The following is a 14572-nucleotide window of genomic DNA, read 5'->3' as shown; positions in this document are numbered from 1 at the left end:
CACTTAGTTTCTGTTCAATCAATGAAACAGTGTTATATGTCATGTGTTGTTTTCATCTAATTCAATCAAGAACTGGTGAAGACCAGAAGATTCTTTATCATGTTCTGATTTCTAAGATCCACTTATATATAAAACTCTCTATTCTACAAAAAGACTTTTACAAGGAACAAAATACTCATGAAACATCTAAACAGGTGTCCCAAGAAATAAGAATTTTATAAGACTGAACTAATTCAATTCATGCCAAGCTAATAATCTGTTATGACTGTCAGAAGTAGCCATCTTCAGGGAGTCAAAGAAGGTTGAAAAGCCAAAATATGTTAATGTTTTAGAAATTACTTTGATTTTATCATGAAAATTAAATAATTTCAAATAAACAATTAATGCTCATTTTTAAAAAGAGAGCCTTGGAGTTTTTTAACAGCCAAGTTGATGCTGCTTCATTCAAAGAGCACCTCAAATGGATATCAGCAGGAATCCAGGCAGCACTATTTTCTGAGTTAAAGATTCGTTATATTGTAGTTATTTAGAAAACAATATGTTTTCTATTCTTTAAACGCCTAAAAGCTCAAATGGATGTTGCCTTTTCTATCATAATCTTGGCGGATGTCATGACAACCTCCCAGAAGAGCAGCAAAAATGTGCTGCAGTCTCGAGTTTTTGTCATCTGTCTGCACTGTTTGATATGTTCCACGGCCACACCTCCTCATTAACAGGCTCTGCCAGGTGGATCTGTGGCTGGCTTGGTCAACAGCAGGCATTTACTGATCATTCATATCCACAAAATCACAGGAGGAAGGTCCAGGAAGGATGTCCAGCACAGTCCAAGATACCCACGACTGCGTTTTGTGAATTTCATGAGATTCCTCTTATAATTTGCCCCCTTTTTTCCCCTCTCCTCCATTCCTTTGCCTGTGACCGTTGAATTGATCTCAGGAAACATCTTTTAGGAGCTCTGTTCCACCTGCAGGAAAGGAGAGATGAGACCTGCTGGAGCTACAAGCAAAGATTTCCATTCTTTTCAGTGTCTGTGACATAAATGGGCGATCGCACATTAACCCCAAATTCGCAGATAAATACACTGTAGTGAATAAATTTTAATGCTCTAAATGGCACTGAATTTGGCAGAGCTCCATGGAAACAGGCAAACAGATAAGGATTGTGTGAGGAGACGTGGGAGTTGGATCGGATTGGGTCTCTGTGTCTGGTAAACGTTGGTTTTTGTCCTTAAATCTGCTTCCTTTTCTGCTCAATCATGTCAACACAAAAGGATAAAGCTGTTGTTATTCTACATTTTCCTCAGAATTCACCAAAATGTTTAATGAAAGATGATGATCACAATCAGAAGAGACGAAGAAACATGACAAACTCTAAAAAAACACCATAAAATTCTCTCTTTTTCCATCAATACAGACCTGCTGTTCCATTTCTGACGCTATCACACCAAATGTCCCCTTGCTGGCAGATGCTACGTTTCCATATAACCCGTGTTGTTCAGGAACTATCACAGTTTATGAATTGCGTGCAGCTGCTCACTGCACATTTGAACAAATGCCACTCGAACAGAGGAAACTGCATAAGGACCAGTTGGTGCTATGAGTGCAAGTGATGGCGGGACAGTAAATGAGCCTCAGTCAGAATACTGTATGTGTGCTAATGAAGCAACGTGCCACCCAGTGCAACAGTAATGTGTATTTAATATTCTTTGCAACAGTGGAAACCTACGGCACAGAGGTGTAGAATATAGCAGGCTTTGATGCACAACTAACAGGCTACTTGTTGGTTTTGGTCCACACATGGATTCACAGTCAGTACAACCAGACTTAATGACCTGAACGAACTCTAAGAGCCACACTTACAATACATCCTGCATGGATCCTTGTGAGATGCTTTCAAATAAACAAAAGTTGTGTTAAATCTACTGACAACCATTCACATTTTACTTTGACACACATAGATTATATCGATTAGCTGCTTTACTAGAGAATTAACGAACACAAACTCATATTTCAGTCACAAAATGATCAGTTCAAGTCTGATTGAGACACATTTTATGCTTTAAATGCGTCCTTCATGGCTGCTCACTTGGATCAGAACCACATAGCAGCACAGAACAGTATGAATGTGCAGCCCCAGCACAGCACCTGTATGCTGGAGACGGCGTGTTTTCAGGCAGTCAGAGCAGCTAGACGTCGGTGCTGACGCTCTGGGTCACCACCTCCTTCATGGTGTACGAGCGGATCAGGTTGAGCTTCTCGTAGAAGCTGGCGAGGTCCGTGGGCAGCTCCAGGTCCTGCTGCTGCACAGTCCTGTAGCTGATCCTGCGGCCGCCGTTGTACAGCCTCTCAGGGTGCTGCAGGTAAAAGGGCAGCGAGCATCGGGCGCAGGATGGGCAGAAGGCGTGTGCACGCTGACACCTGCGCGGTGGAGGTGGGGGGGAGTAGCTGGCGGGCCCATTGGCCTCGGTGAGGAAGGTGGGCGGGTAGGTCTCCGGCTCGTCGCTGTAGTGCTCTGGGGTTGGAGGCGTAGGGGGAGCGCACAGAGTCAGGGGGCGAGAGGGCGACATGGTGGCGAGTTCGGGTTCCTGCTCCTCCCCCTTCTCAGACTCCTCCCGCTTACAGCAGTAATACTGTTCAAACACAAGAGGAAGGAACTCCAGGTCAGAAACAAAGTGACTTAAAGGGCAAAAAAACAGCACGAAAAGAAACCAGATGATATGTAGATGGAGCCATGGTCACACTAATCTAATTAGTTTCTTCTTCAGGAAGAAATTATCCCTCTGAACTCGTCACAAACTGTTTTAAATGCGCTGTGTAGGGATGGGTATGAAGAACTGGTGCTAAACTGGTACCAGCTGCAGATTTTACAGTATCGATGAGCACCAATGATGCGGCATTATCTGCATTTATTGCTTCAAACAGTTAGCTACGAGGAAGCTCTGCCAAACCTTCTGAAGCGACGGCTAACTCCACCAAATGTAGTTTAAATGCATCAAAATGCATCAAGAGGCAGTGTTGTGTTAGGAAAGTAACCACAAAAAGCTTTCAAACAGAACATCCGACAGCTTCCAGGACCCAAAGCAGCAGCTGAGATGACGACCATCTGGTCACGGTAAGGTCAAACTCATTATTCTTTTCAAAGTTGAGCATTGAAAACTTGTAAAATTGAACAGCCAAAGAGGAGATTTATTTTTTGTAGATTATGCCACATTTTCAAGTAAATAGCTATCAGTTGGAGCAAAACACTCTTATGCATTCAGTGTCTTGTGCTCAGCATCCATCTCCAACTCAAAGATCTTTTGCTTAAGTCCATTTTGGATTGTTTACTTTGTTTGTTCGGTGGAAGGAGGGAGTAAAGCAAAGGATTCAAATAAGATCTGAGAAAACTGAATCTGTGTCAAAAACTTTAATAACAGAGAGAAGCTTCTGAGTTAGTGTGAAAATATGGGAGGATGGATGGATGGATGGATGGATAACTGAGGTAGAAACAATTTAAAATAAAAACACAGAATGGGACAAATAACAGACTATGAATATGAATATGTAACCGGAATGTCCAAAAGATTAGGATATATATATATATATATATATATATATATATTTACTGCATATCATATGTGAGATATATATATATATATATATATATATATATATATATATATATTTATCACATATGATATGCAGTAAATGTTCCAGTATTTGAGGTGCAAAAGGTGATCGATTGTGAGGTGATTGACTGTGTTTTGTTATGTTTTTGAGAGGATCCTCATGAAAACTAGACATTAATTGTGATATTGAAAGATGAATTGTTATTACTGTGTAAATAATGCAAATATAGTAATAAATAGTAATAGTTCTATCATCTTTGAATGGAATAAGGAACCTGGTTCTTTTCTCCTAAAATGTGCAGCACACAGTAAAACATACCTGCAACCTACATAAACACAGTACAGCAACGATGGTCAGTAAGATGACTGTTGCCAGAATTCCTCCTGCGATGACCACTGTCCCGGCTGACATTCGAAATCCTCTCCATCAACCACCTGCAGGGGGGGGGGAACGAGAGGGAAGGGAGTGAGCAAAAAAGCAAAGAAAAGTCAAAATGATGAAGAGAATGAGGAGTAGGAACGAAAGAGAGGAAGAAGAGAGAGAATCACAGGTCAGCAAGAGGAGAAAAAGAGGAGAAGGGAGCAGATGGCAAGAAGATAATGAGGAGGAGGAAGGAAGGAGGGAGTAAAGATGGAAAAGGTCAGAGAGGAGAAAACAAAAAAAGAGTGGGAAGGGGAGGTTAGTGGAGAGCTAATGATGCTGTGAAAATTTTATAACTCAGCTTTGGAGCTCGTGCCAGCAGCCATTTCTGCTGGTCGATTTCTATGTTTCATATGATGAATTCTTGGCCATAAATGAGCCATCATGAAGCCAAAATATTTCCTGCCTCCACTCTGATGAGGATGAAGCTTTCAACACATGTGGAGCATCAGCAGAATGGATCAGTTTATCTGTTGATCTCTAGAGACTAATGAACCCATGTTTTCTGTTTCTAACCAGAGTTCGTTTACAGAAAACATTTAAATGAGCAAATAGTTTGGTTTAAACCTGGATAAGTTGGTCACAATCTGTTCAAAGGTTTCATTTAACCAATATGCAACAACATTTTTACAGTTCATTCTTAATTAGTGAAGAACCTTGTTAAGTTTTTAAAGCTCTTAACGGCCTCACCCCATCGTATTTATCTGAGCTTTTAACTGTAACCCTGGCAGAGCTCTGAGGTCAACAAATCAACTTTTGTTGGAAGTGTTCAGGTTAAAAATCAAGCCCTGGGGTGACCGAGCCTTTTCTGCTGCTGCCCCCAGGCTCTGGAATAAGCTCCCCCCCCGAGATGCATCTTATTTCTGACCTGGGCCTCTTTAAATCTAGGCTAAAAACCTACTTATTTCAGATGGCTTTTAATACCCAGTAGTTTGGTGACACTTTTATATTATCTTATTCAATTTTGCTGTATTTTATTGCGTTTACTGTTATTTTATTGCTTTTTACTTATTCTTTTCTTTATTTTTTATCTGCTGTAAAGCACTTTGGTACCGAAATGGATTGTTGTAAAGGGCTGTATAAATAAATTACATTTACAACCTCTTAAAAAACTAAGAAATGGGATTTTTTTGCCTCCATGTTTGCTTTTCCATGTTGGACCACGATGCTTCTACATTAGCTCAGAAGGGACAAACTAAACGCTGGTTCTGGAGCAGCCCATTGAGCTTTCTTCTGAAGCCACTTGGTTGGAGTATGCAGCCAGTGTCGCTACATTTTACACGTTTTAGAGTTAAAACAAGAAAATATGCTACAGAAAGAGCATATTCACCGTTGATGAAAAGAAAAAAATGTGCTTAATCCTTAAAAGACTGCAAATTAAACTTTGATAAACATAAAAAGTCGCCTGATGAATATTGGGCGCATCTTCTTTGGTCAGAGAAGGCAGAGATGAACTTGTTCAGCTCATACAGGATCCAGCATCTCAGGTACAAGCCAGAGAAGGACAAAGTGAAGCACGGAGGTGGTAGCATAATGGTATGGATACGCCCCCTCCTCTGTGTCAGTAGCGTCTATGCTAGCGATCTTATTGCGCACTCCTTCGTCTGAAAGCCCCGTGCCTCTCCCCCAGACCACACTTCGACCTCAAACCACAGCTGTCACTGTTACCTACCAAAAAATGGCCAAAAGAAAGGCAGAAAATAGAACTTTTCTGGACAGGTGGGAGACAGAATATCTGTTTATGTAAAAGACAGACCTGTTTGTCTTGTTTGTGGAGCCAACGCGTCAGTAACTAAGGAGTAACTAAGGAGTAACTAAGGAGTAACTAAGGAGTAACTAAGCAGTAACTAAGGAGTAACTAAGGAGTAACTATGGAGTAACTAAGGAGTACAATATTAGACGACACTATGAAACGAAACACCAGGACAGCTCAAAGGAGCCAGAAAGTACAGGAGATGAAAAGAGGTTTATGTTATTTTATTTTCAACTTTATTAGCCTGTGTAAGAAGCTAATTTTGACATTTACCTCAGAAGGCTGCAAACAGAAAGGAGGCATTCAATTTTTATTTAAATTTAATTTAATATGCCATTGATATGTTTTTATTATTATTATTATTAGCAACTCAATTTTGCAGCCTGGACTTTAAAGTTATATAAGCCTTGCTGGTTCAGTATTCATTGTTAAATCAAAACTTGTTGGGTTCCATATTAAAAGGTTAATTTGTTCAACCTTGGCCCGCGGCTTTGTTCAATTTAAAATTTTGGCCCACTGTGTATTTGAGTTTGATACTCCTGCTCTAAAGGTATTGGAAATATTCATTTTATAGATGACACCATGGATCCCTGTAGATATATATAAATACTGACTGTCACAGTAACTACTCGTCTGTATGTTTGGCAGAATATGAACGTTTTTGCAGAATGATCCAAAGCTCTCTGTCGTGAATCTCTCCAGAAACCTGAGCAACAAAAGTATTCTTCAAACTAAATCAGTAGAATAAATCTAAGCTATCAGCTTTAGCTTTTAAAATAACACCAATAACACTTAAAAAATGATTTGATCTTTAGGTGATATTGACACAAATGACAAAAACAAAGTTACCAACAAGGAAAAGTGGAATTTAAATTAATAAACCGTGTTTTTTGTTTATGTTTATGCATTTGTCAGACGCTTTTATCCAAAGAGACATACGGCATAAGGGGGAGCTTACCTAAGGACGCCGACTGCAGGGGGTGACGGGCAGCAATCTCACCGCTACACTATCACCTTAATGTTGTCGTTGTCTATTACCTCTTTAACAGATTAGTTGCACCTTTTCGGCACACAAAGTCCGTTAAGCCGGCGCTGTTCACACACGCCAAACAGCCGCGTATCGCTGCGTCATTACACGCAGGAATCAGCTGCGTGACGTCACTGTTTTAAGAAATTTAAAACATTCTGCAAATCGACTGGATGTTCAGTACAAATTTCACTCCGAACACACAAAAAAAAAAAAAACAATTAGGTGAGGTTTTAAATAATTTAATTTAATCTATCTATAAAGACAAATCTTGAAGTAAGTTGCATGAAATCGTCCAATCAGAGACGCAATTTTATGAGTTAGCACAGTGTTAAATGTAAATAAAACCAGTAGAGAATGGTTCTTATTGACCAATATCCTATTCACAATAGGACATATCAACTGCTGAAAGTGACCAATTTTACAGTTTCATGGAAAAATCTTAGCTTATCTTAAATTTTAAGGTTTTTTAAGACAAAATTTTAAAAAAAATCTTAAGACACGACCTTAAAAAGTCGCTGGAAAAGTAGGTGATACAATGCTGGTGGTAAAATGTGGTAACATGCTGCAGCTAAATAAGTTCATTTTGTAACAAGTCAGTAAAATAAGACGTTATAAAGAACCTTAGAGAGTCTCTCACAAGTGAAAATCAGCAGAGGTTAAGACATTATGTCAACAAATTGTGGAGCAAATTCAGAATTCTTCCTCAACTTGATATTATTAAGATTTTGAATATTCCTCCATCTACAGAACAAAATGTAATGAAACGATTCAGAGAATCTGGAGACATCTCTGTGAACATGAGACACGCCTAAAAAGAAATCAATGCTGGATGTCTGTGACCTTCAGATGGCAGCTCTGCGTTAAAAACAGAGCTGATTCTGTCCTGAAATCACTGCCTGGGCTCAGGAACACTTCCAGAAATCATCGTCTGTGAGCACAGAAACATCCACAGAAGCAGGTTAAAGCTCTGTGAGGCAGAGAAGAAGAAACACTGCCGTCCTCGCTGGACCAAAGCTCTTTTAAAATGGACTGAGGCAAAGTGCAAAACTGGTCTGTGGTAACATGGATCAGTTTTTAATAAATCCTCTGGGTACTTGCCCACTAAAGTATACAGCTGCTACCACTATAATGATGAAGCATTTGGCTGGCAGTCTTTATGCCCTGCTTCCATATTTGTGATGTCTCATATAAAACATGAACTTACACCAAACCATGTCTGCCACCAGGTGAACTAAGACTTTGGACTGATAGCTTTTTATCGTCAAAAGATACCGGAACTAATTACACTTAATGCTGAAGCTGCAGTTTAGCTAGTAAACAAGCAGGTAAAAAGGGGATAATATAAAACAGCAGTGGAATAACACAATTCCACATTTTCTATGGAGAATAAAGGGATAACATTGAGGTGCTTTCCTCCCCTTGTCATAACTTCTTGATTTAATTGTTCCTGTGTGTTTTTAGTTTGTGCTAAATATGCTAAAAACTGCTAAATAAATGCTAAAAACTGCTAAATAAATGCTAAAAACTGCTAAATAAATGCTAAAAACTGCTAAATAAATGCTAAAAACAGCTAAATAAATGCTAAAAACTGCTAAATAAATGCTAAAAACCGCTAAATAAATGCTAAAAACAGCTAAATAAATGCTAAAAACTGCTAAATAAATGCTAAAAACACTATTGGAGTCACTGCTTGATTTGAGCTGAATTTCTTTATTCCCTTTGGAGGTTTACATTTTGGCACTCACTCCTTCATACTGGATAGCATATTTTGGGACATTTCTCCACTTGAACCTTGAATCCTCTCTCTAACCTGAAGTCTCTGAGCTCTGTGACAACCTGTTTGAACTTGAAGCCACACAGAAATCTCTAAATAAACGCTCTGAACAGCTCCCTCTCATCAGCACCGCCAGCATCAACTCATCACTTGCAATTGCTTTGGGTTTCCATAGCGACAGTGCCCTGCACATCAGCATCCCCGAGGGCCAGAGAGTCATTTACACCCACACAGCCGGTCGACATGACACACAAATCACTGATCAAGACACACTCAAAGGTCAACATCCATCTGCCCGCCCGTCACAGAGCTTTGGTGTGACAAAATATTTAAAGAAATATTAAAAAAACTGAAAGAGGCACAAAGTCACATATAAGGTAGTTCAAATATTATGTAGTTTATGGTTAGCTTTGATGTTATATCCGCATTTGTAAGTCGCTTTGGATAAAAGCGTCTGGCTAAATGCATAATTATTTACAAAAAATACTCAAAGCTTCTTAACACAAGACTGAATAAATCACTTCAAGTTTAATTCAAGTAAATTCTTCAGATTAGTCATTATTTCTATGGAAATCACTGAAACAAAACATAAAAGTAAATAATAATTTACTTCCACTCAAGCACCGATTACTGTTATTAATTATATTTATTCCTTTAGTCTGATTGAGATGACTTAATGTGTGATGAGAGCACAGCTGCATCTCTTTTATTTGGCACATAAAGAAAGTGTTATTCTAATGGAAATCCGTCAATGCTTCTTACTATCAGCACATTCAATTAAAAGGCTAAAACCAATAATGAACCAATGTTTTTTTTCCAAAGGATAAAGCCTCCGCTTATTACTCCGCTGCTTAAAATAGTCCCATACAAATGCATAATTTCATGTTATAACATGATTAATTAAATATATATTTTCTTTAAATGCTGAAAGATGCACAAACACATTGTTGACTTTAGTGGGGGTTTTTTATTTTCATTTTTATTCCACAACAAACTAAATTTAAACGCTTAAACCTACTTATGTAACAGTTAATGATCCAAATGTCCCGGAGTGTCGGACTGTTCTGTGCACTCTGGGAAACAGCAACAGTGATGAAAACTGAGGTCAGCTCCTCAGTTTTCTTTATTTTAATTTGACTACTGACAAAGAGAGGACTGACACCGCATGCTCCAGCCTCTCCTCATCAGAATACTGTTCCAGAAAATGTTTAAGATCTTCATTTAAATCATCAAATAACTAGAAAATAAATAAGTAACTGAAACACTGACACTGGATAAATCAGGCTAAGGCTTGGCGAACCTCTCCTCCCAACAGCAAAATGATTTAACTTATTCTTGACCAGTGCAAATTACAAACACCTGAGGAGGACTCTGGGTCAGACATTGTTCTGAAATATAAACAGGCAACATCAGATTGCTGATTTTCGGTTTGAAGAGAGTGAATGTGGACAAATGCGTGTATTCTGTGACTTTCTTGCAGCAGTTTCCCTAAAGATTGAAATCTGAGTGGATTATTCTAACTCTCTCCTTCTGAGCTTTTCAATGCTTGATGTTTAAAATAAATTCTTGATGATTGTGCGTAAAAGTGTCAAAATCAGGACTCCACAAAAAACTGGAACATAATTGTCATTTAATAAAGCCACAACTTACAGAAAAATAACTTTCAGTTCTCTTTCTCGCGCACTTACTTTGGCGCTTTTACGCACGTGTTTCAGGGTTCCTACGATGACTAGTTATAACTCAGTTTACTCTTATGTGCTGCGCACGAGCTACAGGCACGTCCTTAGAAACGGATAATCTTACCAATCACACTAGTACTTGGATCGTCTCATAGCACCACCCACAGCACCTTTGGCGCGCGCCGGGTCGCGGGCAGTGGTGACGGTTTGGAGGCTCGAGTTTCAGCTGAGTGAGGCGTAACCGAAGCTGGAACTCCCCTCTGACATCCACGCGCTCATGTGGTCTGTAAGAACCAGAGGCTGAGATTTGTTTGTCTGTAGATGTGGGGGAAAACGCACAACTTGGCTGCTGCTCTTGAGCTGGAGCAAACGAAAGAAGAAGGAAAAGAAAAAGAAAACTTTTTCAGCGATAAAATTCCTTCCTTCTGTCTTCCAGTATTAAACGTACAGAATCCTGCCCCCAGAACAAGTTACAGGAACAAAAAAGCGGTTAATAATTCTGTTCTTGGGAACACTTTTCCATCTGGTTGCAGGTTTTCTCTTGTTTTTTCTCCCACCACAGCCTTAAAAAAGCAGAAACAGCCGCTTATTCCGAGGATGGCACCGAAGGATGGACAAGTCCGGGTCCGCTAATATTTGCTGGGTGTATATCCTGCACACAGGATCCGGTCTCATCCTGTCTGTGATGCAGCGCATTCATTTCTTCTGCTGCACGGTCGGGATGTGACCGTGCGTCACGGCAGCGCGTAACAGCACAAAAAGAGGCAGCTGGAGGAATGTTTTCGGTTAGCATCAGATAAAAAAAAAACATATGCTTGTAGTTCCTTCTTATCAGGAAATAAAACACAACAGTTGTATGAATTTGGAACTAATGGAAGGACTTTTTATGTTATATGATCGCATCGTGAATAAGTTTCTAAAAAATGTTCTAATTTGTCCAAAAACCATCTTGATAAACTCAAATCTTCTGTCAGTGAAAACATCTTCTGGTGTAATTTATTAGTTCAGGTGTGTTGATTTAATGTTCATATTCACTCAATCAACACATTTAATAGGATGTTTTTTACCAGAGTAAAATCAGTGGAGAGTTTCACCTTCATAACTCCAGCAGGACGGATTTTAAACGTTTTGCTTCCTTAGGCCGATTTCTCAGTGTGGCTCCTTGAAACCTTCAAACAGTTCATCATCCCTCACTTTTATTTCTCCTATCTCACCCCAACCTTCAACAGGCTTTGGTTATTTTCTGAACCTAACCAAGTGGTTTTGGTTCCGCCTTTTAATTAATTCCTATTTTTTAAATTCTGGTACGAGTTGCTCTCAGTTTTTGTCCATCCACACATAGCAAAAAGCAACCTCAGGGCACTCCATATAAACCTACCCCACAAGTCCAGCTGCAAATGGAACTGGGCAGGGATCAATATACCAAACAATATATGCTAATATACCCAACCTTCTGTTCCTGGTGTGTGTCTTGCTGCAAACCCTCCGTATTTGCCTTTGTGAAGTCTTTCTTTTCTTTTCTTTTGTGATGAGTTTTGTAAGAGTGTTCTTTCTTATCTAGATACCATGGAAGCGTTTTTCTTGATTACAGAAGATATCCATCAAATATCCACCATTGTTGTCTTCTGGGAATGTGCCACGAAGCAGGATTATTGGTCTATGGAGAAAACTTTAAGTTTTATTCTGGATTTTCAGTGTCAGGAAGCAGATTCACTTCTGTATAATCATGCTAAATTACACTGGAAACAATTTCTAACAGTATGATGTGGACATATTCATATTCGTGTCCACATTCATCTGATAAAGTGTTTAAAGAAACAGTTTCAAAACCCTTAATTAATTTAACCTTCATTTAAACAGAGCATCTGAAAACAGACAGACTGAGACTGACACCTCAAAGGTACATCAGCAGCACATTCCCTTCTAAAACAAATGAATCCTAATATCTGACTGCTTTGTGTACAGTTTGTACTGTCAGCCAACAAATCAACACAGAAAGAAACCTTCAGCCTGAATGCATTTTTGTATTGTGAGTTTAAACAAAGAATCCCTCTAAAAAAAGATACTTCTTCCACTCTCTGACAGCATTTTCAAGGCTGTTCTCTGTTGCTGTTGTTAGCAGGAAAGTGTGTTGGGGATGGTCGCCTTCAAACAGCCGATGTGAAGATGCTGCAGGAAGAACTCTGCTGACACTGACCTGGTCGAACACAGGAACCTTTTTAGCCAACCAGGGCTGTATCAGAATTACAGATTGATGCATCAAATAAGTAAGTAGGGCTGGATAGTGTAGTGGTATGATTGCCACCTTTCATGTGGGTTCAAATCCCCTGCATGAAAGGTACTGTCTCCAGTAGGGGTAAGACCCCCTTACCCTACCTGCCTATCTGTAAGTCGCTTTGGATAAAAGCGTCTGCTAAATACATAAACATAAACATCAAATGTGGAGAGATCTTCAAAGCCCAAATGTCTGTGCAATCTCTGTCTCGCTGTGGGTGCTTCTCCCCTTAAGTAAGGTCAAATCTTCCCCTATTTGGTGACCCTGAAGATGCTGCGCACCCCCCTCCACAGACACATAGCCAGAAGATAAGGTACATGTATCCTGGAGCCTCCCCTAATGAGGAGTGTGTTATATAGTGTGTTAACTAATGACTTTTCCATCTTGAGACGCCCCATTTTCCAGCTGGTAAGTGTCAGACACTACAGGAGAGTTTTGGCTTCCTGGTGAGTTCACAGTCCACCTTTCTCCGTCTTTTCCATCACTCTGCTCTGAGCAGCACCAAGAAAAGCTGAGCGTAAGAGGGCAGAGAGAGAAAAGATTTTACTGTGTGAATTATTTAGAGGATGAAGCAGGCTGAGATTCCACTGTATTGTACAGACAAGAGTTTGTAATATTAATGGAGTGAAGAAGTTAGAGGTTATTTCTCCTCTTTTTGCTGCCTCCTGCTGTGCTTCAACACTTCAGCAGCTTTCCAAAGAAAAAAGATTTCAGATCGAAGCTGGACCCACACATTTTGGGTGACACGGTGCCAGATGTTGTAATTAAAGACGAAACAAGCTTGTATTAAAGATCATCTAAGTTGTGTGATCACAACAAAACAATTAGACCACAGTCCCGCTGTGCAGTCTGTTGATCGTTCAGCAGAAACAGCAGCACATTTCATCCATTTCATCATCTGATGTAGTTTTCAGAGAATATCTTAAAACTTTGGTCACAGAGCAGCATTTCCTTTTGTAAACCTGTTAATAAAAAGAGGAACAAGTGAAGTAAATGGTTGTAAAAGCCCCAGTAAAGGCTTACACAGAGATTACACTGCTGAACAAACTGTCTTTAAAACATGTGTTTGGGATCAGCTGAACTTTTTAGAAACAGTGTTGGATAAATTCAACAGATATGTCCTTTTAATGTGGAAATTTGCACTTCTGAAATACTTTTTCTCTGTAGAACTCAAAGCTCATAGGTACTTTAGTACTAGTACTAGTAAAAGTACTAGTATTCCCAATATTTTAACCTGGTGAAACATGAAATGGGTGCAAAATAAAGATGAGCTACCGAGTAGCTGGACTTGGTAATTCCTGCACTGCTGGAACACTTTTCATGCAGTCTTTCTTCCTGTTCCAGTGAACTGGCTCGTTGTATCACAACCAGTAACGGAGTGAAACGCCAACAAACCATTGGCTGATCTCATTTGGCAGTTTAATCTCATGAAATTTGATGTAGCGTGGTTTCTTGGCTGTTCCTGCTTGGCTGTTCCTTGCAAACACAAGAAGCAACACCAGTACATCTGAGTCTCTGCTCTGAATGATGAGCCGCTGATAGCCTTTGGCTGTTGCGTCAACATGTAGCAATATGCAGGCGTCTGCTTCTTCTAGCGTAGCCTGAAGGTGGGAAACATCAATTCTGCTGGTGATGCCACAAATCCTCCACTTATTACAACTTCCTGCTCGTAATGGTGCACATTCCTTTCAAGCTCGTTTGATAGGAATTGGGTCAGATTGGGCTCGTTTTCAGCCTTTATAGAGTTCTGTTGGTACTGATCAAACACTAGATCCACTCCGGTGATGTTCCCATGTAGATATCCAGTCACGTTCTGCATGAAGATGTCAGCATATTCCCCGAAGGTTGATGCATTTAGAGGTTTGCCTATTGCTCTGACGAAGGCCATCCCATCAATGATGGTGCAAATGCTCACAGTAGATGGACTCAGCTCTGTCCCCTTTGCACCAGCTTGTAATATGGGGGCTAAGTCAGCTTTGTTAGTGGATCAGAGGACTGAACATTCCTTTTGGAGAAGCTCGTCTGTGTTAACC

At 39.8% G+C, this 14572-nt stretch overlaps 1 protein-coding gene across 1 annotated transcript; it reads right to left on the bottom strand.

The window, feature by feature from the left end:
• Nucleotides 1-1414: 1414 nt before the first annotated feature.
• On the bottom strand, nt 1415-4027 carry LOC140309072 (protein FAM163B). The gene is made up of 2 exons (XM_072386905.1): nt 3927-4027; nt 1415-2629 (listed from the first exon to the last, which is right to left on the bottom strand). The coding sequence occupies exons 1-2, from the start codon at nt 4017-4019 to the stop codon at nt 2186-2188; spliced, it is 537 nt and encodes a 178-aa protein (XP_072243006.1). The 5' UTR covers nt 4020-4027; the 3' UTR covers nt 1415-2185.
• Nucleotides 4028-14572: the final 10545 nt, after the last annotated feature.

The sequence above is a fragment of the Leuresthes tenuis genome, unplaced genomic scaffold (genome assembly GCF_036924035.1).
Source record: "Leuresthes tenuis unplaced genomic scaffold, fLeuTen1.0.hap1 SCAF_6, whole genome shotgun sequence".
Taxonomy (NCBI): domain Eukaryota; kingdom Metazoa; phylum Chordata; class Actinopteri; order Atheriniformes; family Atherinopsidae; genus Leuresthes; species Leuresthes tenuis.
The sequence above is the reverse complement of the archived record's forward strand: the minus strand, read 5'-3'. Positions and strand labels throughout refer to the sequence as shown.

What these genes read in the sequence shown, in the direction of transcription:
- LOC140309072 (XM_072386905.1), bottom strand. Translation starts at nt 4,019, where the DNA reads ATGTCAGCCGGGACAGTGGTCATCGCAGGAGGAATTCTGGCAACAGTC. An exon ending in TGTGTTTATGTAGGTTGCAG is followed by an intron (nt 2,630 to 3,926) that starts GTATGTTTTACT and finishes GTGTTTGAACAG; the next exon opens with TATTACTGCTGTAAGCGGGA.